This window comes from Neolamprologus multifasciatus, chromosome 5, assembly GCF_963576455.1.
Source record: "Neolamprologus multifasciatus chromosome 5, fNeoMul1.2, whole genome shotgun sequence".
NCBI classification, from domain to species: Eukaryota; Metazoa; Chordata; class Actinopteri; order Cichliformes; family Cichlidae; genus Neolamprologus; species Neolamprologus multifasciatus.
This window is the reverse complement of record NC_140443.1, coordinates 13,174,862-13,201,955: the sequence shown is the minus strand read 5'-3', so window position 1 is coordinate 13,201,955 and position 27,094 is coordinate 13,174,862. Positions and strand designations below refer to the sequence as shown.

At 36.4% G+C, this 27,094-nt stretch overlaps 1 protein-coding gene and 1 long non-coding RNA gene across 3 annotated transcripts in view; one reads left to right on the top strand and one right to left on the bottom strand.

Moving 5' to 3' along the window:
* rims4 (regulating synaptic membrane exocytosis 4) overlaps positions 1 to 26,705 on the top strand; it is a 61,835-nt gene extending 35,130 nt beyond the window's left edge. For both annotated transcript variants that reach the window (XM_085159338.1, XM_085159339.1), the window contains exons 2-6: positions 1,585 to 1,729; positions 9,881 to 9,993; positions 11,642 to 11,743; positions 15,364 to 15,503; positions 19,456 to 26,705. In XM_085159338.1, the coding sequence (XP_085015464.1) occupies positions 1,585 to 1,729; positions 9,881 to 9,993; positions 11,642 to 11,743; positions 15,364 to 15,503; positions 19,456 to 19,674 (719 nt within the window). In that variant the 3' untranslated portion in view covers positions 19,675 to 26,705. The remainder of the gene's footprint in view (positions 1 to 1,584; positions 1,730 to 9,880; positions 9,994 to 11,641; positions 11,744 to 15,363; positions 15,504 to 19,455) is intronic.
* LOC146518156 (uncharacterized) lies at positions 11,322 to 14,175 on the bottom strand. The gene is made up of 2 exons (XR_014874068.1): positions 13,047 to 14,175; positions 11,322 to 12,749 (listed from the first exon to the last, which is right to left on the bottom strand). It is a non-coding gene; the product is annotated as an uncharacterized LOC146518156 (long non-coding RNA).
* Positions 26,706 to 27,094: the final 389 nt, after the last annotated feature.

Genomic DNA, 27,094 nt, shown 5'->3' with positions numbered 1-27,094 from the left:
AATAGCTGAAAGAAAGAAACATGTGTAGCTGTAGCAGTAAACAGTGTGTTAAGTGGATGCGTTGTACAGGGAGATGGCCACAGGCAGGAAAGATTTCCTGTGTCGTTCATGTCATTTAACATGTAGATACATCTTAATTAGATAGTAGGAAAAATCAATGTCCCATGTTTAGTTATGCAAAGAACATATGACGGTTTTTTTTCTCTAAACAGTTGTTGGATGTCAGTATCAAATCCAAAATGATTATATGGAAACAGCAAAATTCTAGAAAGTGCTGTGTGAATGCAGGAAAAAAAGGGATCTTACACATCAAAAACTTAAAAGCAACATGAATTATGCTAAGTGGAACAGTATCAAAGCTTTCTTCTGTCTAACAGTACTATGTTTTATTTTTCTTAAAAATTTCTTTCACTGCCTTGAATTTTTACCTTCATTGGTTTTCTGGACTGCATGCTATACTGACTTTGGTATTAATGGATGACAGTGCATCTGTGGACCAACCCAGGAGATAACTGATCATACGAAACCAGTCAGCAAGCAGAAGCAAGTAACCCAAATCTGCCAGCGTCCCGTCCCACTTGAACACGATAGAAATAGCACCATTCTAGGTCGCTCTTTAATAATTGCAGAACTAACTTTCACAGTACTGTGCCCATGTAGTTGTGTGTGAGAGTGTGTGACTGTGGGTGCCTTTTTGTTGACATGTATTTCATTTGGGAGATTTTACCCTTTATTAAGTTATTTAATCACTTTTGGCATTTATTTGAAAAACACTCAGCTTCACAAAATTAATGTGGCATGGTCTAGAATGTGTTTTAGGCCGATGTATTTGAGTGACTGTGGTGAATGTGTGTTGTCTTAGTGTGTTTTCCTTGCGGGTGTCCTGACCATTAAAAGGAAAACATCTTTCCTGTCCTGTTCTAAAAACAAGGTCAAAAGACCTCCTGCTCAAACACTTCATTATGAACTAAACCAACATGAACACCATCAACACACAAACACACACACAGGACACCTTGAAGCCAGAGAGTGGTCCCATAAAGTGCTCTGCACATCGATTTTGTGGGCTACTTTGCAACAAGATGTATGTCCCTGCTTTAAGGAGTAATCGAGTGCTTTTGTCCTTGGCCTTGTTAAATTTCTCATCTCTCTGGTCGTCTTTCGTGTGACACCGATGAGGTCACAGCGGGACACAAACAAACCTGACATCCTCTTCTGTTTATATTTTCCAAACTACAAAGGAAATATCATTTGTTGTGGCAGGAAAATCCTGCCACAACAAATGCCAGTCGCATGCAGTCACTCGCTTACTTTAAAGCTGATTTGACTTATTTTAGTGACTTTTTGTCAATTTTTAATTAAATGCTGATTTACTGCAAGAAAAGGGTAAATATCAATCTGTACTAAAACTGAAAATCCTTAGGTAGTAACAGCATTAGCAACACTGTACACATTTCGAAACAAGGGATTGTATAAACTAAAACAACTGTAAGAATTTTAAAGCTAGTAGACATACACAACACTGTACTCTATTCAGATGTAGCTGAATTCAGGATTTATTTTTGTGTGTTTGCTTACCTTCAGTGGATACAGATGGCAGGAAGTTGAAGGGAGCTATCCAGAGGAGCACAGAGACGGGGCTGGCTGTGGAGATGCCCAGTCGAACTGTTCGCCAGGCTAGCCACGAGTCCATAGAAGACAGCATGAACAGCTATGGCTCCGAAGGGAAGTAAGTAACAAATACTGCTTTAATTAAATACCATTTTACCACAAATACAGCATTCTGAATCTGAAAAAACTAAACTAAACAAAAGCCAACACAAAAAATCCACATTTTGGTAAAATTACAAAAAGCCTATACAAACTTATTACATTAGGTCCTCTGCAATATGTTTTTACAGCTCTTTTTCTTTTTGTTTTACCCTCCTTCGATGGTCGTTTTTGTTGCTGTTACTTGGCTTTCTTTATTTTAGTTGTTTAGGAACAATTTCCCGTAAACTTTAGGTTGTAGATTGGATTTTTGTTTCAGTAAAAAGGGCTAGATGTTACAGTCCCTGATAATCAGTGTTGGGAAGGTTACTTTTAAAATGTATTCCATTACAGAATACAGAATACATGTCCCAAAATGTATTCTGTAACGTATTCCGTTACGTTACTCAATGAGAGTAACGTATTCTGAATACTTTGGATTACTTAATATATTATCATGCTGTTTACAACTACATGAATGTACTATTGCTGTGATTTATTACTGTTACTGAAGGTCCGCGGCTCCGAACCGTAGTAAAGGGACCTCTGGCTAATACGGCAGGTTCTGTGTCGGGCTTGTAGCTGAAAACTAGCTTTACTTTGTTGTCTGGGTCAACTTTGTTAGCGAGAGACGGAGAGAGGCGTTGAAAGGCTGCTCCAACAGAACTTATTGTTTTTGGAGGAAAACACGAACACGGTGTACAGTCGAGTCTTAATAGCTTACTTACAACTGGGCTCCTCAGGCTCTCTTCTTGGCTGCAGTGGTTATTATTATATTTACATGCTTCCAGCTCCTGTATTTGCTCGATGACAGCTGTACTTTTCCTTTTTCTCCCTCCCTTGCTCACAGACACATAACGTGTATGGCAGTTCATTCTCCCTGCAGCACGGACTACACTGCCTATGATGCTACATTCTTTAGAGCTATACCGGTAGCATTCTGCCTATTAGCTTAGCACGACAACAACAAAAAGGCCTCTCTCACCCAGGAAACACAGAGAGAGAGAGAGCATCACCCTGTAACCATGGCAACCGTAAAGCTGCCGCCTGGAACAACAGGACGTAGCTGTCAAACAAAACCCAAACAGTCCTGACCCGCAACAATATGAAACAGGAAAGTACCGCCGTGTAATCCATTTATTTCAACAAAGTAACTGTATTCTAAATACCACCTTTTTAAACGGTAACTGTAACGGAATACAGTTACTCATATTTTGTATTTTAAATACGTAACGGCGGTACATGTATTCCGTTACTCCCCAACACTGCTGATAATGCATTGCTTTAAATGGAGAAAATCTTGAGGGATGGCTGTTATGAGGAAAGGCAGCCCAGACACCAGTTTGGGACACATCGTCAGTAGTGGACCATGGATTCATCGGGTGTTTCGGCCATTATCACTAGACACCCTCATCCAAGGAGGCCCTGCCAGGGTTGATCAGGCCCTGGAGTGTGTCACTGGTTTATGTTAACTCTATTATTATTTCTCTTCTTCTTTCTTCTGAATTCATTTTGGATGTTGGACGAGCTATTTGCACTTTAAACTATATCAGTAAAACTACTGAGACTATTTTGAAAATAGCACATTTTTGCAATGATTCAAATTCAGTTCATTCAAACTTAAAATGAAAAAAGGAATATATTTTAGTGTATCAGAATTTCAGAGATTTGATTCCTTTGGTTGAGGTTTTGCAAAAGGAAAGATGCTGTCACGCCTTTGTATTTTCAGGTTATTTTCTTGCTCGTGTTGCTGTGTTTCTATTACCTGTCATACAGGAAAAACATCAGCAATGTCTTTGATGCACAGGAAGAGAGAGAGAGAGCATACAGAGCACCTATGACATCAGCAGTAATAGTGTAGTACTACTGAACACACTCATACACACACACACACGGACACATGCAGATAACTGCCAACCTGGCTATCAGCTTGAATTCCTACTGTTACATAACAAGACAAGTCAGACAGACTGATGCAGGCTGGGAGGGTTTACAGAGGAACAGGGGAGGGACAAAAATAACGAGAGGATGATTGCATCATTGAGTGTGTTTGCGTGCATATTAATATTCCATTTATATTTGGAATATGCAAATATGTTGTTTATGAGCTTCTGCTTAAAAACATGGATTACTTTGCATAGTATGGAAAAAAATGAATACATTAGCTAGATTTTAATGATGCTAGCTTATTTATTCTTTAGTAGCATAAGCAAATCCTTTTTTAATGATGAATAAATCAAACAGAAGATGTCAGTCAGAGCGAACATACACAACTATATGAAAAGAAGAAGAAGAAAAGGACAACCTAATTGATTGTTTCTTAGAAGTCCACAGTGAAGCCTTAATAACTGTGAGGTTAAAAAAAATTAATGAGGGCATTACAGGCACAGATAAAAAAAAATTAAATGACAAAGAGAGTTTTGGAAGGAGAAAGAGTGCAAGAAAATCTGTGTTCGCACGAGGCTCTTTGATTTAGCTTATTCAAACTCTGCGGTCTTTACTGCTCTTCCACATCCAAGTCACTTTAGCTGAAAACACAGCACACATCGCATCACGTCATATGTTGTCTAGCTTACCTAAATGGAGCTCTGCCTTTTACCACTTATAGCACACACTATTAATTTAAAAATAGTTTAAAAAACAATGCCACCTGGGTCACAAACATTGCTGATATGTATTTCTATTGAAGTGATTGTCCGACATAAAAATGTCGACATGCGCCACCAAAATGTATTTGAATTGTTTTGCAAAAACAATTAAAAAAACTCAAAAATGGTGGGTCACAGACCCAGTCCCCTGACAAATGTGACATGAAACATGGTTAATGTTAGATAAAATTTGTTATCCTATGAAAACATACTATTACATGGTTGATATGACAAATGTAAAAAAAAGATAACTTACACAGTAGCTCAGAACAACTCAGGTTGCCCAGGACTTTTTTCCATTTAGTGTAAGTGGCATCATATTGAGGTAAGTTCAAGTGTTTTTTTTAATGTTCATTGTTGATTATTTTGTGCAAGATAAAAAGGTGTATGTTGTGACAGAAATCTAAAGAATTTTACCTTCTCTGTATTTTGTTATTTGGTTTAATATAGATAAACAGACAAGCTCCATAGTAATATGTTTTTACTTTATATTATCTCCCATTTTAAGATATACTCATCTGTTCAAGTCTGATTGCCATGCTATGATTTGTTCCTATAAATTATTCTATACTTGTTCTTTTTCTTTGTCAAATACCGTACAGACTGCTCCTGTACTTATTTTAGCACTTTGCAAATTAAAACCTTACGTGGACAACTTATTTATGTAGATTGATTTATTTCAGATTTCCAAAACAATGTCAATATGCTTGACAGCCCTAATTCTACACAAAAACAAAAAAGAAGATATGTTTCTATCTTAAATCCTGTGACTGGTCATTGTCTTTTTCAAACTGAAATGAACATCATTTGTACATATTTGTGTTAATAAAAAATTATTCTTGTAAACATGGAAAATACATTGGGGGAAATCAATTCAATCAATGTTCAAAAGATACCAGATCACATAGATTGTGTAACTAACTGCTGTTCCAGTATGTTCAGCTCTATTCTCCATGATTGTCTCATTTAGCTTTTTCTTTCAGTTTTTTTTTTATATTAAAACCACATTAAAAATCCCTTAAATAAATTATATAAAACCAGAAACAGAAGGGGCCTTTAAAATCTGTGCATGCACCATGCTGCAAGCAACAAAACATTAAGGGGAACAACAGTTGACTCATTAAGCTGGCAACAGTTGACTCACTGCATCATTTAAATCATCCGCAGCAAACCACTGCTCGTCTTCCTGTCTGTATTTCAGTCTTTACGTCAGCTGTTTGGCTCAGTCTGCTGATTGAAAAGCTCCATCATTCTCTATGCACAGTCATGAATAAGCACTTTGTTAGCTAACACCATCCAATCACACTTATGAGCTTATTGATTTATGGTGGGAGCCATTCAGGATGTGCGTGCACACATTCACTGTGGAAACTGAGGTAAATGGAAATGTGTGTCTTTGTGTAAGAGAGACACACAACTGTGACTCTTTCTAAAAGGAGTCATCATTTTAAAAAATATCCAGGAAAAAACATGTTGACATTTTACTGGGTTCATGTTGTAAAATTATAATGTACTCCTGACAACCAATCCTTTGTCAGCGGTGCAAAGCAGTGCTTCAGCTGCACTGTGACGCTTTAAATTTTAGTGCAGTATGTGTGGAGCTTATGACAATGATGACAGAAAACATAAATGTAGTTCTGTTCAAATAATATTTTAACAACAGAAAGACAGATTTTTTTTTACCAATATATTTGTAAAATCTGCAAATATATTTCCATATTTATTTAACTTTAATAAAAGGTTGTTGTTGTTCTAAATTCCAGTGCATTAAAAAAAACTGAGTAGTATGAGATCTTATATTTATGCAAAGTTCCCATCGGTTTCCCACTTGCGGTTTACATTGAACGTCATATTTCTGCGAAACAGCAGTGTAATCCCCAGATGTGCCCCACACACTAACATAATCTAGCTCAGGAATTTATCACCCAGTAATACCCACTCAGCTAATGTTGTTTGACTAATATCTTTGCATGCGTACTCATGATACACATAAACAAAGGTTTTTACCTCATTAGGAATGTAATTTCTTCAGTATACAAACATATTAATTGATGTATTATGTTAATTGCATATATGCAGCACTTTAATACTTTGCACATTACATTCATGCATTATGGTCACAGAAACAAAACAAAAGAAGAAAAAAAAACATGCTGTGATATACACAGACCAGCATGCTACAACATAAAACCACTGACACTCGAAGTGAATAATGTTGATCATTACATGATAATGCAAGGTTCTGTTTGGAAACCTCCTGGTATTTGTGCATGTTACTTAAAACCCACTTAAATATTTTTTTTCAGATGCAATTTCTCCAAGAAGGACAATGCACCACATAAGCTGTCCAAGAATGACTTGAAGTTACACAACAAAAAGCTCAAGATCCTGATCTGGCGTCCAAACTTCCCAGATCCCAAGCGTCCATGGGATGTATACAAACAACACAGGGGAAAAGATAAAGTAATGAGATGCAAATGAGAGTTTGGGATTATCTTTCATCCCCTAAAATTGACATGTAATTACTTATTATATGCTGCCACCTGAATGTAAATTACTAATTTAAATAATTGCTTTCCTTTATTGCACTGAACGACTTCTAAATTATTTTGTAATGAACCATTTGCATACTCGGTTTGCAGTTAGTATTAAAGGTTAGACTTTGTGCTTTTGTGTGACTTTGCTCGAACAATCTAATGACTGAAGACAAAGTCAGCATGGAGTGTCTAGTTTTAAAAAAAATGATTTGTTCCTTATATATGCACCCAAGCACTCTTGTGAGAGTGGGGATAATTTAAAATTGAGCAACCATAAAGTATGATAAAATATCAAAGTGAAGGCAAGGTGGAACAACATGTAGGTTAAAGAGGGGAAGAAGAAGAAGAGAGGGGTATGGAAAAGAGATAAAAGTAGAGACAAGGAGAGAATGTTATCTCGTGGGGCTCGAAACAGCTGCAAACTGCATAATCTGAGAAAAAGGAGGAAAGAAAGAGACTAATGAGAGCTCTGGAGAGAAGGAGGAGAGGTGAAAGGAAAAAAAATGACAGTGAGAGAGGGATGTGTGTAGTTAATCTTTCCTGTCTTTCTTTGCTCAGTCTCTGGTTGGGAACATGGCTAATGACTTTATTTAGAACCAACATGTCCTCATAACTAAACGACAGAATGGGTTGACTGCCACTGGCTCTAAGTGGCTGTTAGAGAATGGTGAATTATGTGACATATACTACTTTCCCCACTCTCTTAAATGTTTTTTGAGTAATGAATAAATTCTCCACAGAACCAGTAGTCACATTGCACATTTGTCATTAAATTAAATTATTGCCAGCGTCCAAGTTGCGAAAAGTTCATTGTTCAATTTTATGCATGTTTCAAGGTTGTATTACCCTCACAATTGTCACTCACATATATACAGTATGTCTGTGTGACCCTTTACATCATGTACAGTGCCATTCACACGCATACAAACACTGCCTGCCTCATAGGCCTCTTTTTAAACATACCAAGGTCCTACAGATTTAAATGAATTCTTCAAAAATGCATGCATGCATTTTACTACAAATATAGTGCCAGGCAAAAGTTTGCAGTGTGTCCCAACTTTTGGCTAGTGTTTTACAAGCAACAGAGTTGGATTGTCAAGTGTTGAGGGGCATAGTGCGTAAAAGTCACCAACACTCAACTGACTCAGTAACTGGAGAGCTCCAAACTTCCTCTGGAATTAAAATCAACACAGATATTTGCACCAGACGCTTCCAGTTCCTGAGGGTGTAATGCCATTTCTAGGTGGTCCAGTGTAGTCCAGTCACTTTGCTTTCATTGGAAATTTCTTCAGTCGCTTAGCTCTAAGTTGGAAAAGTTTAACTCGGGATCTGTCTACTCCAATGTCACCATTGTGTTTTTCTCCTTGTCATTTGTTAAAATTACTGTACCCTGTATAGACGCCACATTACTGATATTCACTTTCTGCATAAATGGCCCTTTAGAGGTACAGCAGTTTGTCACCATGGTAGAGGTGGGTAGAGCGATCTAAATATCGATAGTATCAATACCATCGCTGGTATTGGTATTGGATCGATACCAGCACAATAGGATCAGTACTTTACTTTGTTTATCTCCAAGTTCGGTGCTTTGTTCCAGTTCATCAGATAGTAGGCATGTCGTGTAAACACTGCTCCTGTCATGCACGCACACTGTGCTCCACCCCCTCCTCCCTTCTCTGCTGTGTTTAGTTTTCCTGTGATCACGTGGCTCAGCACTGAGCAGCGACATGCTGCAGTGAGTGAGAAGTACATTACAGCTGTAAATGAAAACACTGCAAACAGTGATGCATGCTGAAAGGCTATTCTCTACTGTGGCAAAACCATCAACTTGTACAAAGACACGAACGTCCATGAAAAGAGAGCTTTGTCCTGGAACGAGCAGCAAAAGAAATGAAGAGAGGAGGAAGTAAATCCCTCAGACAGACCCTGACCCCCAGCACAGAGACAGAGGTCACTGTCTCAGTCCTTTCATAGAGGCAAGGATAACCTCTATGAAAATAAGCTGGTAGCTCAGATAGGGTTGAAAGTAATAATTTACTCGTGACTCGTGTTGGTTCTTCAGCATTGCATAATGGTTAGGTGTTATTGGTCACTGTTGTTTCTTTAGTAGACTGATTACTTATCAAATATATTCAGATATTCAAATAATATATCCACAATACTGAATTTAGTTAAAGAAGTTATTCTGTTAGTGAACTATATTAATGTTTTTAAAAAATACAAGATAGCTGAAAGGTGTCCTTTTTATTGTGTTAACTAATTACAAGGTGAAAGTCACAGTGATTAGGTCATTAAGATGTATAAATCATGACACACCACTGCTGCCTGGGATGTTTTTGGTACACAGTGGAGGTCCAGCTTTTAGCCTTGAGGGGTATATCTGTGTAGACTTAAACTGTAGGGACGAAAATTGACTTTGACTATGCTCCTACTTTTGAGAGTGTATTGTTATGTTTGTATTTACACATCATGTTAGACTCGTAGAGCAATGGAAGAAAAGTGCTGTCGTCTATTGCTCATAGAACAAATAAACCCACACACTCACACACATATTTACTACCTGGCTGTTTGCCACCAAAGCACTTTGAGCTGATTTGTATACACATAAAAACCACACAAAATAAGGACACATGGGGTCAAACTCTAGAGCCAACATCTGAGCCTAGTTTCAGGAAGCCAATTAAAATTTTGTGAGTTTAACTAACCTGAAAGGGGAATGATAAATGGTATTCGGTTATCAGTTTTTTCTTTCTTTCTTTTTTTTTCAGTCCCTATCTCGTTATTCCTCTGGATTGCTTTTGTCCCTATTCTGTTACTCCTCTGTTCCATTGTCTCATTATCTTTCAGTCACTCACTTTCTTCTGCTAATTGAACTGCATTAAGCACTGTCTGGTCATGTTTAACCATCCGTGTCTTTGTCTGCCTGCTTTTTTGTTCCCTCTGCAGTCTTAACTACAGTGGCATGTGTCTGGCATCCGATGCTCAGTTCAGTGACTTCCTGGATGGGATGGGACCAGCCCAGTTTGTTGGGCGACAGACACTGGCAACAACATCCATGGGTAAGAGAAGACTGCAGTTTTAATTATTTTGCTACAGCCAATTAAATTTCTTACATTTCTGTTTCTGTAGAATAAAAACATGTTTTCCATTTTTGATATACAGACTGGGTCAGAAAATTAAAAAGGAAAAAAATGCTTTATACTCATAAAACTGAACCAAATGGTTTCTTAAAATCATTTTACATTGGCAAAGAAAGTGCCTCACAAATCAGCAGTCTTACTGTTTTTCTCATCATCTCCAGCATTTATTCATTTCCAGGCTGTATATACTGGATATATTGCATGAAGTCTGTCCTCTACAGCAGTGATTTACTGTAAGTGGGTCAGTTTCCTCACTGGCAGCCAGACAGTGTCCTTGGCCCGACAACAGTGACACTGACTGGACCAGCTCCACTCCAAACCTGCTGCCTGGTCCAACATTATATAATGTCAGAGAACCCAGAATAACTTGGCTTTCATCTGAGCTGTGTCACTTTCAAAGGAATACATTTGTCATTTTGGGGACATTTAGTTAAAACTTTTATTCCGAAGTTACTTCTAATGAGAGAAATTATTGCAATGTGCACGCAATTTTAATATAAAAAATGCAGATCATTATTGGAAGAAAACGCAGACAGAGCTATGATTAGAGAGTACATATGAATGATATATTTACCTATTTACTTATTTAGCAGTAAAAGCTTGGACTCTTACATGTTTTACTGTCTTTATGGCTTTTTTCTGTGAGGAGCCAGCTGACTGGGATAAATTATAATGTTAAGACTGAACCAACACCATGACTTATTAAAAAGAAAGCTTCAGAGATGCTTGTATTGAAGTTCACACCATTTTGCTTAACATAATTCGAGGAGCTTGATGTTGGGAGACTAACAAGATATTTCTGAATCTCTAAATAGTTTTTATATTAAGCCTTTATATTATTACTGTATTAATAAGTAACTTACCATGATTTTTATTGTTGGTTAGGTTTATTGCTACAGAAAACATAATATGCAGAACGTTTGGACAGAGAGACGCGTGCTCTATGTGATGCAGTATTTTGCTCTTACAGTAAACTGAACTTGCTTTGGGACCGTCTTTCCCTTGGCTCCAGGATTTGGTTTGGAAGTTGGATCGTATATAAAAAATGGATTTGGGTTCTGGGTCTGAAAAGGAATGCTAATGTGTCAAGTCTTTTTATTCTTTCTAATGGTCAACCAGAGCCATTTCTCTGGTTCTCTGGTTGTGCAAAGAAGTCAAACTGAACTGAGGTCTAGAGAGTGTTTGAGAAAATAATAAGTGAAACTACGGTCTTGTACTCTAGATATTAATTTAGTAGGATATGGTCCAATGCAAATTAAAATAGGACATAAGTCAAAGGATCCTTCTGTGATTGCTCATACAGTGTTACTGGCTTCTCATTCAGAATCACCTTCATAATATGACATGGCCATGGCCACAATGTGTAAAAGGCATTTAACAAACCAGTGCAGGATGTACATTTTTATACATGATGGATGGTTTGGACATGTCTAGCAACTGACTTGAAGTTACCAAGTGATCTTACACGATTATGTCTCACATCCATTTTAGTATCTTCTTCTAAAACTATTTACTAATTGTTGGGCTAATATTCACCTCCTTTAACCTCATTTTTTCACCCAATCAGGTGATGTAGAGATTGGACTGATGGAGCGGAATGGGGGACTGGAGGTGGAAGTCGTCCAGGCCAGAGGCCTCACCATGAAACCAGGTTCAAAGGGACCTCCAGGTTCGTCTGTGATCAGTCTTTGAGCTTTGTTTTTCAGAGAATACCATTTATACCATAATGTGAGGTGTTTTGAGTCCAAATTTAACATTTCTAAAGCTGCTTTACTGTTTGTACTCCACATGAATGCTTTACAACCCAGCAAATAGTTTCACATACACAACAGCCTGTAGGGCATATTTAATACTAATGGGATATAGCTTCCAAAAACATACTTTTTGTGCTTGACAATTTAAAAAATAGACGAGTGAAGGGGGGGAATGGAGCAGAAGCAGGCGATGCACTAAATAAGTAAAAACTGCATTTGTCTTTGCTCATGCATTAGTGAAATGTGTATCTTGTTGCTCTGACTTCAGATTTTAATCCACAGATACAGTCCAGTATTAAATGCCTCCTCTGGTCAGAATGATCATACTGTTGACCTTGATTGTAGCGCCTCGCCACTGCACAATACTAAAGCAGGCATCAATCCCAACTGCATAAGAGCTAAACACCTTCACCGAAATGGAACAAAAAGTACCTGGAAAAAAAAACTATGAAGGAGAGATAAAAAAGAATAGGAAAATAAACAGAGGAAAGCAAACAAATCAGCATAGACCAGTATATTGTAACTGAAAGAAAAACATGGTCATGACAAGGGAGGGATAGTGACAAAAGGAACTCCGTGTACAGTGTAAAGACAAGTGAGATTTTGCCTGCAGATTTTAGTGAGCCAGTGTCTGAATTATTTCTATCCTGTTATCAGCACACTAGACAGAAAGCTGTGACATTAGAATGCTGTTAGCAAAACCATATGTTATTATTAGCCAATATTTCTTCGTTAAACCTGTATAAACAGTACTAGATGCTTTTATTCTGACAGCTGGTCAAGTGATCATAAATGATCATAAATCATAGTTTTCAGTTTTAATCATTTTTCTTTTCAAAATATACACAGGATTAGAACTTTTTCCTTATGTTCTGGTCACTGTGAACAGCAGAATTTTGAACAATAAGCCTGTTCCCTAGCCTGTGTTGTGGAAGTTTTCCACTTAAATAAAGCCTGCAGACGAGCGGTGAGCGGTAGCTAACATTCTTTAATTCAAGCACACAACATACAAACAAGCTTGTGGAGCCCCCATGGCCGCGGGACAGACGGTCAGCAGAGTCTTCCTGAGCCTAGCATGGCTCTCAGTTAAATACCTTCTCCAGGAACCCCAACATCCTGACTACACCCCCTACCATTTGTCTTACAGTATGAGTGTCAGACATGTTAATACAATAACATAATGTCATTAATACCTTAGTGAAAGAAATTCCTATACACCTGTATTTTGCAAGGTTAGATGGGAGCATCACTACAGGTATCTTAGAACATTCGAGGGTTACACATTCATGTGTTATAATTTAATCTTAGGCTTGTTGATGTGATTATACAACATTACAGCTTCATTCACAATTCAGTACTGACACGATCAACTGTATGGTTCATCTCAGTTCAGCCCCCAAATTCCATTTGTACATTATAAGGAGCATTCAATTCAATTCAATTCAATCTTTATTGGCAGACTTCATGTCCATAGAAACTAGAGATGACACGATACCACTTTTTTATGTCCGATACCGATACCGATATCATAAATTTGGATATCTGCCGATACCGATATTAATCCGATATAGTGTGTTTTTTAATCAATAAAATGTTTTTTTAATATCTTGCTACATTTTGTATAAGTTTATACTCAAGTTTAAATAAATAACAACACTAAAGCTTTTCTGTTATACCTGTATGTAAAAAATATACTGCGCCCAAAATATTTCATAGTTCAGCAACACTGATCAATCTAATAAACTTAAACCTACTCCATCCTCCCTATTCTGGTATTTTAAAGAGTACTTAGCAGAAATATTAAGCAATCTAACTAATAGGGTTGCAAACTCCCAGCAAAAAAAAAATAGGGAACCACCCCCCACCCTCCACCTCATGATGCTTAATCGATGTAATCAAATTTAATTTGATGCAGGGGGGAAAATGCACAGAAATAAATTATTTTTCAAGAATAATTAAATAGATTCAACATATTTCTTCAACAGAATTGCAGAATTCACAGATGGTACTTTCCCAAAGGAAAAAGTACAATTGCTTACTAGGGTATATTAGACTTAATAGCTACTATATACAGTAATGGACTTCTATATATTTTACATCAGATTAAAACTTTGGGTGTAAGATTCAGATAATTATTTATTAAAAGCTAGACATTTTAAATGAGAATAAGAAAGAAAAGTATGTCTTTGTGCCCCCTTTTCCCTGTTCATGCCCTATCGGCCCCCCCTGGCTAAACTTTGCTAGATCCGCCCCTGCACAGTTACCAGCGTCAGCTATGTAGAAAAAGATCCTGGTATAGAAAGTAATAATAAATAAATTCTAACAACAGATTATCAAGATTAATAGTGCTGCTGTTGTTCAGCCGCTGGTTTCCTCTTTCTGGTGAGAAGTGGACCAAAAACAAAGAAGAGAGACAGACTCGCGACAGAAAAGCCGATCAGCTGATCATTGAGCAGTTTCACGATTGAAGTAGGAGCAGGAGAGGGGGGTGGGGAGAGAAGAGGCAGTCGCTCCATATATCGGTTGTTAAGGTTAATGCTGGAACGCTTTACAAACATTCAGAGATGAATTTACACACTTGATTTACTTCTCTCTGGGATAACTTCCTCGGAGATGAAATGCTGGTTTGGTAGCTAGGCTACAAATACACACAGCCGCTCTATCACATGAGGCATACTGCTGCAACGTGCTACGGTTATGAGCCGAGTTACGCCGTGTAGCAAGTTTTGTGAGGTGCTTTTTTTTGATATTTAATGGATCGGATTACATTTTTTATTTCTCACCGATATCCGATCCAGTAATATCGGATCGGTCCATCTCTAATAGAAACAAAACAAAACAAAACTAAAATTATACTGTTACTCGAACCATCCAGTCGTTCTCTAAAATTGAACATTAACTTTCTTAAAAGTGATTTGAAAGTCCAAACACCCACAGCTACAAACATCTGGCTGGCACTACCCCTTCTAGGTATCCTGCAAAGGATTCTCATCGCATCATTATATGCAACATGCAGCTTCTGCATGCTACATTGTTTGTAGGATGACCACAAGGGGGGCAGTATATAGCAGTGTGCAATATGCTTTAAACAAAGCCACTTTAACTGGAAGTGAACAAAAGCTGAATTTGCATGCAATAGTATTTGCCTGCACATAGAGCTTACACCGTTGTCTGTATATGCCATCATCATCATTCATTTGCTCAGTAATAAAGTGACCGAGGTATTTCACCTTTTTATGAACTAAAAGAGTTTTTTGGGCCAGTTTAAACAAAGGGAAATTTAGCTGTTTATCCTGCTTAGTTCTACATATCAAAACAGCACTTTTAACAGCATTGTACTTTATGTCATATTGCAAACCATTATTTGTTAGTTATTATTTTATGGCATTCTGTTCAAAACACACTGTATGTGACAAATGCCCAGACAGTGTGTTGGAAGATCTTTTAGTCTCAACAAGATGAGCATATTTTCTTTATCATATACTGAAAAACTAGAAATTAATCAGTCAAATCTATGTGTTTGCTGTCATTCTAGCGGCCTACATTAAAGTTTATCTTCTGGAGAATGGAATCTGTGTGGCCAAGAAGAAGACGAAGTCAGTGAGAAAATCTCTGGATCCTCTCTACAACCAGGTCCTGGTCTTCTCTGAGAGTCCACAGGGGAAAGTGGTCCAGGTAAGATACACCTAACTTGACGTGCTATGCAGTTTGTTACACAGAACAATCAATTTGAGCATCAGCAGAAAATACAGAGAATGCTGATTCTATTGCAGGCTAATCATATCATGGAACCATTCAATATTTTATGAAAGTGCTGAATAAGAAGTACAGTGGGCCAAAGTTGGAGGTGCTTTGAAAGTTAGCATCCATATACATTTTGTGTCATCTTTGTGAAGGAAATATATCTATAAAAGAAACATGAATTCTGTAAGAGAGCGTCATCTTGCAGTGTCCTTACACCTAAAACACCCTCATGGCTTCCAATGACTGTCAACTGTGGAACAATCATTGGTACAGATCACTTCGATTTGTCAACAAGTTAACAACAAAGCTTAATGCGCAGCAAAAGGATTCCTGACAAATACAAAAAATAAGCTGTGAATTTACGTGTCTAATGTAAAATATTGTGAAAAACCTGTAACTGTGAATAAACCCAAAATTTGGATATTTTTTTTAAAGAAAATGCATTTTGTTTTGTTTTTTACATAAAATTGTGACTTTATTTTTTACACTATTTTTACAAGGGTTTTGGTATGTGTGATTCTAAGTTTCAGGTGCCCTAAGTTTAATTGATAGATACTTTTGTTTTTTATTTTGTTTTGGTTGCGTGGCACCCTAAAAGCTATTTGGCTCACAGCACTTTCATTTGTCTAAAATGTAACACATAATTTCATGATTTGTCATCAAAAAAGAAGAGCAATTTTTTTTTGTAAAGGTCTATTTGTAAACAGAATTGAATATTGAACAGGAATTAAATATGCCATTGGTGTTTCAGAGTTCACAGTTTCATCACTCTTCTTACATGATAGGATTGTTAATTAAATGGTAATTAACAGTATAACTTACATGTAATAACACTTTCTGAAATTTTAAAAAAAGGTAAGACACAAATCCTTTTGGGATTTCATCAGAAAATGCATCTAGCATAACAAAATGTCAAAAATACCTTTTTAAAAAGTCAAATCTATTATAAGTATTTGTGGGAGCACAGATTTACTAAATATTCAAGAGTTATATTATAGTTATAGTTATATTTTACATATGTATGTAAAATTACATGTAAAAACCAGGCCATTGCTGTTATGATAAATCCACTTAATAGTTTTTATAAAAGTGTTTTCAATTTTATTTATGCATGGTATATCTTTTTCCTAACATTTAATAGGGATTAAATGTACACGATTTTGAAAAAATTTCCAACTAATAACAATAATATTCTGTAATTTTTGGCCTGGTTATTTATATTATAGCAGTGTTTGGCTTTATTATTAGGTAACTGTTTTAACAAGTAAATACCGCTGTTTAACATAAAACAGACAAAAAATATACAAGAGCTCATGTAACTTAAAGCTAAAAACTACATTTTAATTACAGAAAGTTGATGCAAGTTAATGCAATGATACATTTCTGTTATTTTAGAGCATTTTTTTCTGGCGTCTCAACTGCCAGAATATTACCCTTTTATGTATTTTTTCCCCATCAGTAATCAGCAGGTAAAAATAGTGTTCAGTGGAGAGACTTGCAGCTCTTGCTCTGGCTGCTCTGCTGCTCCCGTCACTGTGTAATTAGCCACTAAAAGCCTCCCTCTTAATTATCTGCTGTCATGTCGCTGTCCTTCGAGTTTCATCAAACTCATTCACACTGGATAATGAAAATCGCTGAAATCAGCAGCACTTTTCAATTTGTCACTTACTGATCTACCAAAGTGAAAAGCTGCTTAAGTCTACGCTGAAAAGTCACTGAGAAACTTACTACTTGTGCCCAAAACCAACTCTCAGCTTTTTCAGCTATTTTTCCAGCCTTTCCAAAACATTTCAAGTGTGAAATCTAACTAACAGCTGTTTGTCAACTTTTATTTTGACATCATAAAAAAAACAAATTCATGGAGGTTTCTTTTGTCCCCATTCTGAACATTTTATAAATGAGGCATGGCTATAAGGAGTAAATTAAGATTTTATATGGCGCATGACGACAAAGTGTGTAATGAATCACCAAATTCATGGTTAGGGGGTGGGCATAAAAGTTGTTAAATAGAGTACCACCCTGCATGATCACTTTATAATGATTTGTTAATTAACTAAAATGAGACTTCATTTGTCACACTGCCAAAAATAACTTGAAGTGAACACCAAGGGCCTGCGTGGGTGACAGAATGAAATTGTGCTTTATTTATTTACAGTGATACTAATATAAAACACTGCACAGTGAGGTAGATGAGTCCAACATGGGGAAAAAAATTGAAAGTAATGAGCTCAAGAAAAGAGGGAGTCAGGAGGAGAAAACAACCAGGGAGACTCAGAAGCATGAGGGTATTACAAGCAAGAAGGCTGAGGGGGAATAGACTCAAGACAGTAATGTAAAAGGAAAACAATGAGGTGATGCACAGCACAGAAAGCCACGATGAACTAATGTTCACAACAAGGCACAAAGTAAAATAACACAGAATACAACCGGAAGCAGAGGATGCAACACAACAAGCATTTTGGAATCTGAAATGAAGTCGTTAAAGGCAGATTATGTTTTACTCGGTGTCAATAAACAACAAAACAACAAAAATGAGTGGCAGCTGTTACTGAATTCCTAAATTTATACTACAGTTATTTTCTTCTTTCTTTGATTATTATTAAAAACAGATCCAGGGTTTACTTTGTGTATGTTTCCAGTATGTGTCTTTTATCTGACTCTTTTCAATTATTTATTATTAAGCTGTCTCTTCAAACTAGAGGGAGGTTCTGCTGTCAAACTGTCAGCGGATTAGAAAATGACATCCATGCTATTTGGAAAAATCTCACTAGGTTATATGTGACTTTTATACGCTAGACCACAGACATGTAAATATTTATTATAACATACACTTACTTAACAAGGTGAGGTAATTCTGTCCTGTGCCATTGCTTATAGACCTGGCATCAGTGTTCAAATTCAGCCTGTCTTAATCTAATCTCTTCTGACACGACCCTCAAACAGTCATTAAACTTAGTGGTTATTCCAAAATAATGGGTATTAATCTTTCTGTTAAGAAAGCTTCCCACTGGAGGGATTTGCTCCCATTCGGGCCGAGAAACATTAGTGAGATCCAGCACTGATTCTGGCTAAAACAACATGCCTTATTCTCCGAGCATTTTTCTTATTCCTAGAGAGTGCAAACTTTGGATCTTGGACACTGCAGATGTCATCCTCCATAGCTAACAAACAACTGGTTTCTGCTGTTTTAACTCTCCCTTCTCCTATTACCAATGTCTCTCTCCTAATTTGTAGAGGTTAAAGTTAAGATCTTTTTTGAAGAAAAATCAGAAAAAGAAATAGATTATCCTTCTTTGAAAAGGTTGAAATAGATTTGACCTTTGAGTATCTGTGGAAATCACTTGCAGACACACACTAACATATACCAAGGAAATCAGTGTGCTGGGATGTACATACACACAAGACCAGAACATGAGTGGACACATTAGCTGAAGGATATTGATTATTTTGTCCACTCCTTGACAAGCTGCCGGGTGGTCTGAGATGAGTCCCGATGTTATCAGGATGTCAGGAGACAGAGGACAACAAAAGTACAAACACACACAGGATTCCAAACACTACCATCATCCTTCTCTCTCGTGCACAGCACCTCTTTATTTCGTTTTATTGATACCTAACTCTTCTCTCTGCTGCTGTACCAGAGAGAGTAACTATCAAGACTGATGGATTTAGTACAGATGAGCAAGGCAGCTTATTAACCTTATTCCTTTATTTTGTTTTCAGTTTTGCAGTAGGCTCTGTAAACATGCATTCTATCCCTTCCTGAGTCTATATGTAATTACAAATGCAGGAAATAAACATTCTGGTTTTTATTATAGGAATATATTTTAGTATATTTTAGAGTCTTACCTTCTAACTTGTATCTTACGACTCTCTTCCACAGGTTATTGTTTGGGGCAACTATGGACGGATGGACCGCAAATGCTTCATGGGTGTAGCTCGAATCCTACTGGAGGAGCTGGACCTCAGCACAATGGTTATCGGCTGGTACAAGCTTTTCCCTACCTCCTCCATGGTGGATCCAACAATGGCACCACTCATCCGCCATTCATCCCAGATGTCATTGGAGAGCACCATTGGGCCCTGTTGTGAGCGATCATAAGACTCACGCAGAAATGTATAGTTTTGATTTTGTGGCTAAGTTTCCATTGCTTCAACCAAGTACAGAGTTTTTGTAAACCCTGCATTGCTGCACCTGGGTCAGCCAGGCAGTGCTGTCCCTGGAGCAGGTAGATGTAAAGTATCTCACTCAAGGCTACTTTGACAGGCCCAGCTACACTGGGGAATGAATCACTTCCCTAATTTGGAAATCAATTTGCAAACCAGTTGGTCATGCTGGTTCTCATTGGAAATGTGTTATAATTCTTTGATATTGTATCAGACTATTTCCCGAGACTCATGGGAAGTACATTTCTTTTGTTGTTGCAACCGACTGCCCCTCAGACTTGAAGGAATTTTTTTTTCTCTTCAGAGCTCTATAAAGAAAAAACAAAAACCTTCTTAATGAGGATACTTCAAAGAAGGGTTTGGTTGCCGACATTGATTACATCCTATTGGGACCACGATAGACTCCAGGCTCAGCTTCGCTTCAGCTACAGCCCTTCTTTACAGCCTACATTCAATTCCCCATCCCAGGACTGCTTGTTGTCTTTCTGTGTCTTCGTTAAGGGGCTGGGCAGCTTCTGAGTGTTGTTGTCTACCCACGAGTCCTAGGAAAAAGTGAGACTGTCCTCAAATTGTTTGACAAACCACCATCTCATTTTGAGGGAGCATTGATGGCGAATGAATGTGTGCATAGCAACTTGAGAGGCTTTCAAAGAATATATAAAGTTAAGTGTTGTAACTGACCAAGACATTACCTGGTTTTTAGCACTTGACCTGTATTACATTTCTTGTGTCACACGTTTGGCCCATCATTGTTCACTTTATTTGGTAAAATGTAGAGAATCTGAGAGGTAGAAATATGAATGAAACCCCCATCATCTACTGGAAGGATGAAGATTTGGACCTGATTTTGTGGGTCAGGGCTAGTCCTGGCTTTCTCTCCTGTTAACTACATTTACCTGGAATACGAGGTATAAAGTGGTCAAAGAGTGAATTTATATGGCTTAGAAGAAGAACTACCACATTATGAGTTCTAAAAAAACGTGTCTCATTATAACCCCAAAGCATTTTAAATTGCGATGAGTCTTGGTATTAGCTGATTTTGCAGATTGTTTTGTCACCATTTTTGGAAGGTGCTTTTCAATCACATCAGTTACTGTTGTTTTTGGAATTAAGCGCATAAAAACATGTATCCTTTGGGTTTGAAAAAAATAGCTGGGTGTTTCTTGAATCAACAGCACACCGATTATGTTCAATTAGAGATTTCCAGAGTATGGCACCAGATGTAATCAAAGTCCACCAACCTGAATCACTTCAGGTGGTGTGATATGTGAAAACATTTGACTCCTTCCTCTTGAATATTGTTATGAAAATGCTAGTTTGATAGTTTCACAACCACACTAAATTGGATTTTATGCATGCATTATATCGTATTAGATTAGAATTAGAATTCAAACCAAATAACCATAAATGCATGAGCTTAGCATGATTAAATTATGTTAACCTTTATGAGGACACCATCTACATACGCCTGGCAAGAAACAACCAGGGTTTGGGTTGTTGAAGGTGTTTTACTCTTATTTAGTTTAATATAGTTTTCACATTCCACATTCACATGGAATACAGGACGTAGTTTTGTATTTGAGCTGTAGCACTGACAAACAGCAAGCTAATGCAATAGCAATCTGACGTCACTGACTTAACACATTGCTGTACATCCCAGTTTAAGTGTAGTTTCTTTTTAGCTAATACTGTAGAAATAGATTCCTCCCCGCTATTTTTAAAGCGTTGGCTAACAGTTGTCTAATAACAGTTTATACTGTGCCAATTTTTACCAGCAAGTGTCTTCTTCTTCCTTTTCTTCAATTACCTTGTGGCATGTGCCATTATGAGGGAGGCACAAAAACAACCACTTATAACATCTGACTGCAACATTCAGGCTGTGCAGAGAATCACCCCCTTTATTCTAAATTACAGTCCTAATCCACAGAACGTCAAGGCACCTGGTGATTAGCCATGCTACCACTCAGTACAGAGGAAAAAAGGAAAGAGAGGAAGGAAGCATGAAATGTACTTTGCATCATCCAAACAAAGGATCTGTGTGGACTGACGTCAGGTTTTGTGGACTTCAGAAAAGGACACAAAAATAGGTGGAATTAAAGGGAATACAATGTGCACACTGTAGAGGAATTCATAGTTTATTGAAATGCAAAAGCATATGTATTTCATTTGGGCACTTTATGATTCTTAATGTCTTTTTATGTGTAAATATTGTTAGTGTCTTCTGGAGTGAGCCAAAGTTAACTTATAATGGCTGAGGTGGTTAATGTCAAAGCTCTGAAGGAGGGAAGTGATATCCTTGTTAGTTACTGTAAGATTGTAGCATTAGCTGGTAGCATTCGCATGACTAATTTAAACTTCTAATTAACAAACAACTTGATAAGACTAAGCATGAACTATATGCTACACAGCAGGAAGACTAGTGAAATACAGTACATTGGGTTAAGACCCAATGATAGTGAGGGTCAAAATATGTAGCAAATGTATTTAGATAATGATGAAGGTGACTAATTGGTTTTTTTTTCTAAATTAATAAAACATTCTAATACGAAGATTTTAAGCCAGTTTATTTCATTAATTAATTTATTGTTTTGGGGTTTTTTTTACTTTAAATTAAAATTTCAGAACCAAATTTTTATTAAATCTGCTTGTAATTTAATCAAATCATCCAATTTGGAGCAATTTTACTCTAAAAAGGGGCCTCTAAAATTGCCTCTCTTTAGCCAGTAGCAGTGTTGCAGGGATATTAATGCTGCATTTAGTTCCAAACTGTTTAACAAAATTCTGTAAAGCAATAATCAGAAAGCATCCACTCACTGTATTTGTCTGTTACTTGACAGAAAAATGACATTAATAGGTAGTGATTTTCACTGTGGTAAGATTCATCATTGAAAACAAAACAATTGAAATCATCATGAGGCATGAAGGGACTTTTTTTTAAATGTGCAATTCCAAACTTTTACTTTGAAAAAAAATGTCTTAACGTGTCCATTTGTTGCATGTGCTGACAAATGACACTGAATGCAGAAACTGAAAATCACTTCCAGAAAAATGTCATTTTATTTTTTTCAATGTTTTTTCAACAAAACTGTCATGTAGTGTCTTATATCTGTAAAAAGTGTTAGAACTCTGTATGTACCATACATACATATATACAAATATATAAAATTAATATATAATTAGATATAAAATAATGAACTCCCCTTACTTTCACTCAAGGAATGTGTTTGTATTAGTGGTTTTTGTGCCAAAACAGAGATTAGATTAGATATTTGATAGGTAATGGGTTGTTTTCCCAGTTTTGATTCAATGAAAGCGAGTTTCACAAAACTGGGATTCAGTCGTTCACCAAGCCATAAGCAGGATACATGCATCCAAATGATCTAGATTTATCTAATGGCAGCCAGGAGTGATGTAAAAAAACATCACTGAAGTTTCCCACCTCTCTATCGCTAACCTGCAGCCACTTCCTGTGCAACATAAAGGAACAGATGTTTATAAAGCATTTATCAAAGAGACAATTGTTAACTGTACCATATTAAACTTTAAACAAGTTTCCCAAAATTTCCCCTCTCCAGTGGAGAAACATGACAGTAGTGTGCGATGCATGCAGGAAATAATGGGTTTTTTATGACGTCTACAGATGCAGTCATTTGTGTGAATTTGGGGTATGATTTATTATTCAAATAATAATAATATTAATAATAATATTGTTAATAATAATAATAATAATAATTCTGTAAGTGTCTGAGAAACAGTTTATATGCCACCCTTCTTACCAGGATTAAGAGTAACTGATTGTTAATAATCATTGTGTAAATTTTCTCATGCAATGATTCGTCTTCATCACTTTGAGTTAGTCTGTGACACTGTGTAATTTTGAAGGCAAATGATTGACCTGATGAAGTCTGTTAATGTTATTGTTGACATGTTCAGGACCAAAAATGTATGTTTTTGCATTCCTCCATGTTTTGATTGTGTCTGCCACTTGGATGTTAATTGTGTACTTCTATCAATTGTAATGTAAGTAGAGGCCTTAAATACACAATACACATTTTTGCCAGGGCTAAGGGATGAGAATTGGCACGCTAAGTGATCAACGCAGGGCAAGAAAAGAGAGAAAAAAACATTTCAATCCATTATTTAAAACAACTTTAGTGTCATCTATGGAAATAGAAATCTTTGCATATGTTCTTAATGAATTTCTGGTATACTGAACAAATGAACAAATTGAGCAAAAAAACTAATAATAATAAAACAATAAAAACATATTTTACAGGATAGATTCAAACATTTTGACCCATTTCTTATCAAAACATATTTTCTAAACTTAAAATTATGCTGTTGTTTATCTGTTGATGTTTGGATGCACCTTGTTTTACTTTTATGTTTCAAATGAGGTGTTTAAACAAAACAAAAAGCCCCCACTAATCCCATCTTGCCGAGGTCCTTTTACACTGTTAAGGTTGTAATTCTGCAAAACCAGACCTTACTTTTTATACGTTAGCGGTACTTAATTGTATACATGGTGCCATTTGGGACCAATGCCCAAGAAATGAAGAAAACTGTAGGGGAACAATTTTGTTACACGTATTAAGCTTCTTGTGTGTTTTTGCTCATATTTTTTAGGGTGTAATTTTTACATACCTGCTCCTTTGGCTGCTGCTGGCTTTTACACATAAACTGCCATTCACCTGGTTATAGCAAACAGTAGTATATTAAGATGAGTCATGTGCTCCTTCGGTCTTTATTTATATTATTTATATTAACTTTAAAAATCAATCAATCAAGAGCAGATATGTTGAGACAGTTGAAAACAAATTCTTAAAAAAAAAATCACATTCTTTAAAATAAAATAAAATTTTAAAAAGTCAAATATGAATATTATGCTTCCTCGCAGGCCAGACTTTCTGCTGCTAAGCAGCTGATAAGATTAGTGATGATATAATGTACAAGCACAGCTTGTGGCACTGAATATTAAGTAGATTCAATAATACAATTCATTTGGGGATATTTTGGACTGTCAGAAAAATGCATACTTTCTAAAGACTCAGCACAGAATGCTAGTCTGGTGTGGTTAAGTGTGCTGTGTCAGCGATAAATGACCACTATGCCCAAGTCTTTTAGGCCAACACCAAGTTGTAGTGATAAAAAGTATATGCCTAGGGTTTATGACCTCAGGGGAATCCTCCAAAATTTTGAGGTAAACAAAACATCCTGAATAATGACTAATATCTCTTACTTAAATTGTAAATTAAAATAGGCCAAAAGATAATTAATGCTTTGCCCCATTTTGACAGAGATTATGTAGTTCGTGTTTAAATGTCAGCAAATAGCTTCAATATGTGTAAACTGGAGAACTACTTTTTCATGTAGTAGTCAATAAAACACTGAGCTAACCTTGGTGTACAATGGGTTAATTCTGTGTCTGTTTTTGCAGATCAACCTAAAAGTGAAACTGGAAAGATTTACCTTTGAAGAAGAAGAAGAAGAAAAGAAAAAAATATTCTGTTATCTGCTAAAATCAGCCATATCTTTCCCCTCTGAAGTACATGAGATTTTACTCATTAGAAAGAAAGCAAGCACTCCTTGAATCGTTTTCTTTAGAGTGACAGTGTGTATGTTTCTCGACATATCAAATTATGTTCTCTCACAGGGAAGAGGTGGATGAGTGGGTGGATGAAAGGGAAGATGCTGCTCCTCTGTGGCTATTATGAAACAGTGGCTGGTGGATCCCAAAAGCAGCACATCTCCTCCAGTCCGCTGTGCTGCAGAGACAGCGATCCACAAGCTTTATTTTTTTCCTTCTTAGAGCCCCCAACCGCCTCACAGCCCAAAACTAACCCTCATAAATGTTTTCCCTCACACACCATCTGGTAGATTATCGCGTTCAAAGCATTTCACATTACCATGACTTAATACATTACACAGTTCGGTGAACCAAGTGAGAATCAAAGTGCCATGAGAAATTATAACTTCGTTTTTTTCTTTTCTTTTCTTTTGGTTTTGTTTTGCTTTTTTTTTTTGTTCTATTTTGTTGTTGCCATTTTTATTTTATGACTGCTTGGTGTAGATTTAGTTCTCATCTTTCTAGATTATATCTCACTCATTCAGTTCTACACAAGTCTTAACTCACTGTTTTTCAAACATGGTTGCTTTATTTCCTCAGTGATACAAAGCCATCATATTAAAAAAATCACAGCCTTAAATTCTATTCTTTAAATCATGTGGTGATGTCTTCTAAAGGCATATGAGAATTGTCCAAACCATACATATTCCCAAGACCCCTAACATAATAAGGGAAGGCGATGTTTTGGTTTTAAGATGCGTCATATAAGACAGTTTTACAGGCCTTCTTATGTTTTCAAGGACATGTAATATGGGCAATGTATGGAAGCAGTGTTACTGGAAAAGTTTTCCTTAGTGATGAGCATTTATCCAAGGAAAAATTGTTTTTGTCAGCTACACTTTCATTCGATAAATAAACCTATCCTTTTTCTTTCTTCATTGTCTTTATTGTTGCACTTGCAATTTTTGCTACTAGAACATTAACAGCGGTAACAGTAAGTTATTTTACCAGGTATCTGTTTAAACGCCATATTTTAAGAATTGCCAATCCTTTTAAATATTTGAAATACTGATTTGTAGGTATATTGCATTTTTTTTTAGATTTACTTTATTCCAGTAGAATAGCATTAACAATCGTTAGCATTAAAGTACAAAAAAGCTGCAAAAGTCCATATGCATTGCTTTCCATTTGTTGCTCATGTTTTACTGACTTGAAGTCCTGAATGTTATCAGAAGAGTGACAAAATGTTGTAACTTTAGTTTTAGTCACTGCGCTGTCATTTAAAACACATATATTTGCAGATTCTTTGGGAAACTGTTATATTGTTGAGTAAATGCACAATTTGGTGTATTGTTATTCTATTCCAGCTGTCAATAAAATAGTTTAACTCCATCATTAAATGCTTTATCTGTTTTGTTTTTTTTTATCTATTTGTTTAATTTAAGGTGGTCATATAAAAAGCAGCAGAAAGATTTTATATGCTTACAAAACATTGCTTATTGATTATTTGTACAATGTCGATATTATATTGCTTTATTTTTAAACAGCCTTTTTAAGATCTGGCCAAGCGCTACAGAAGAAAACAAGCCTATGGCTAACTCTGGGACATTTACTGCAATGTTTATTAATGCACATCATCCCTGTTAGAAAGAAAAAACAAATACATCAAAATCCTGGAAAAGGAATGTCACATCCACTCAAAGGGAGACAATCAGACACATACTTGTCATACCAGATAAGAAGTACTTTTTAATTATAATTTCATTTTTATTTTTCAGAAGGGGGCACA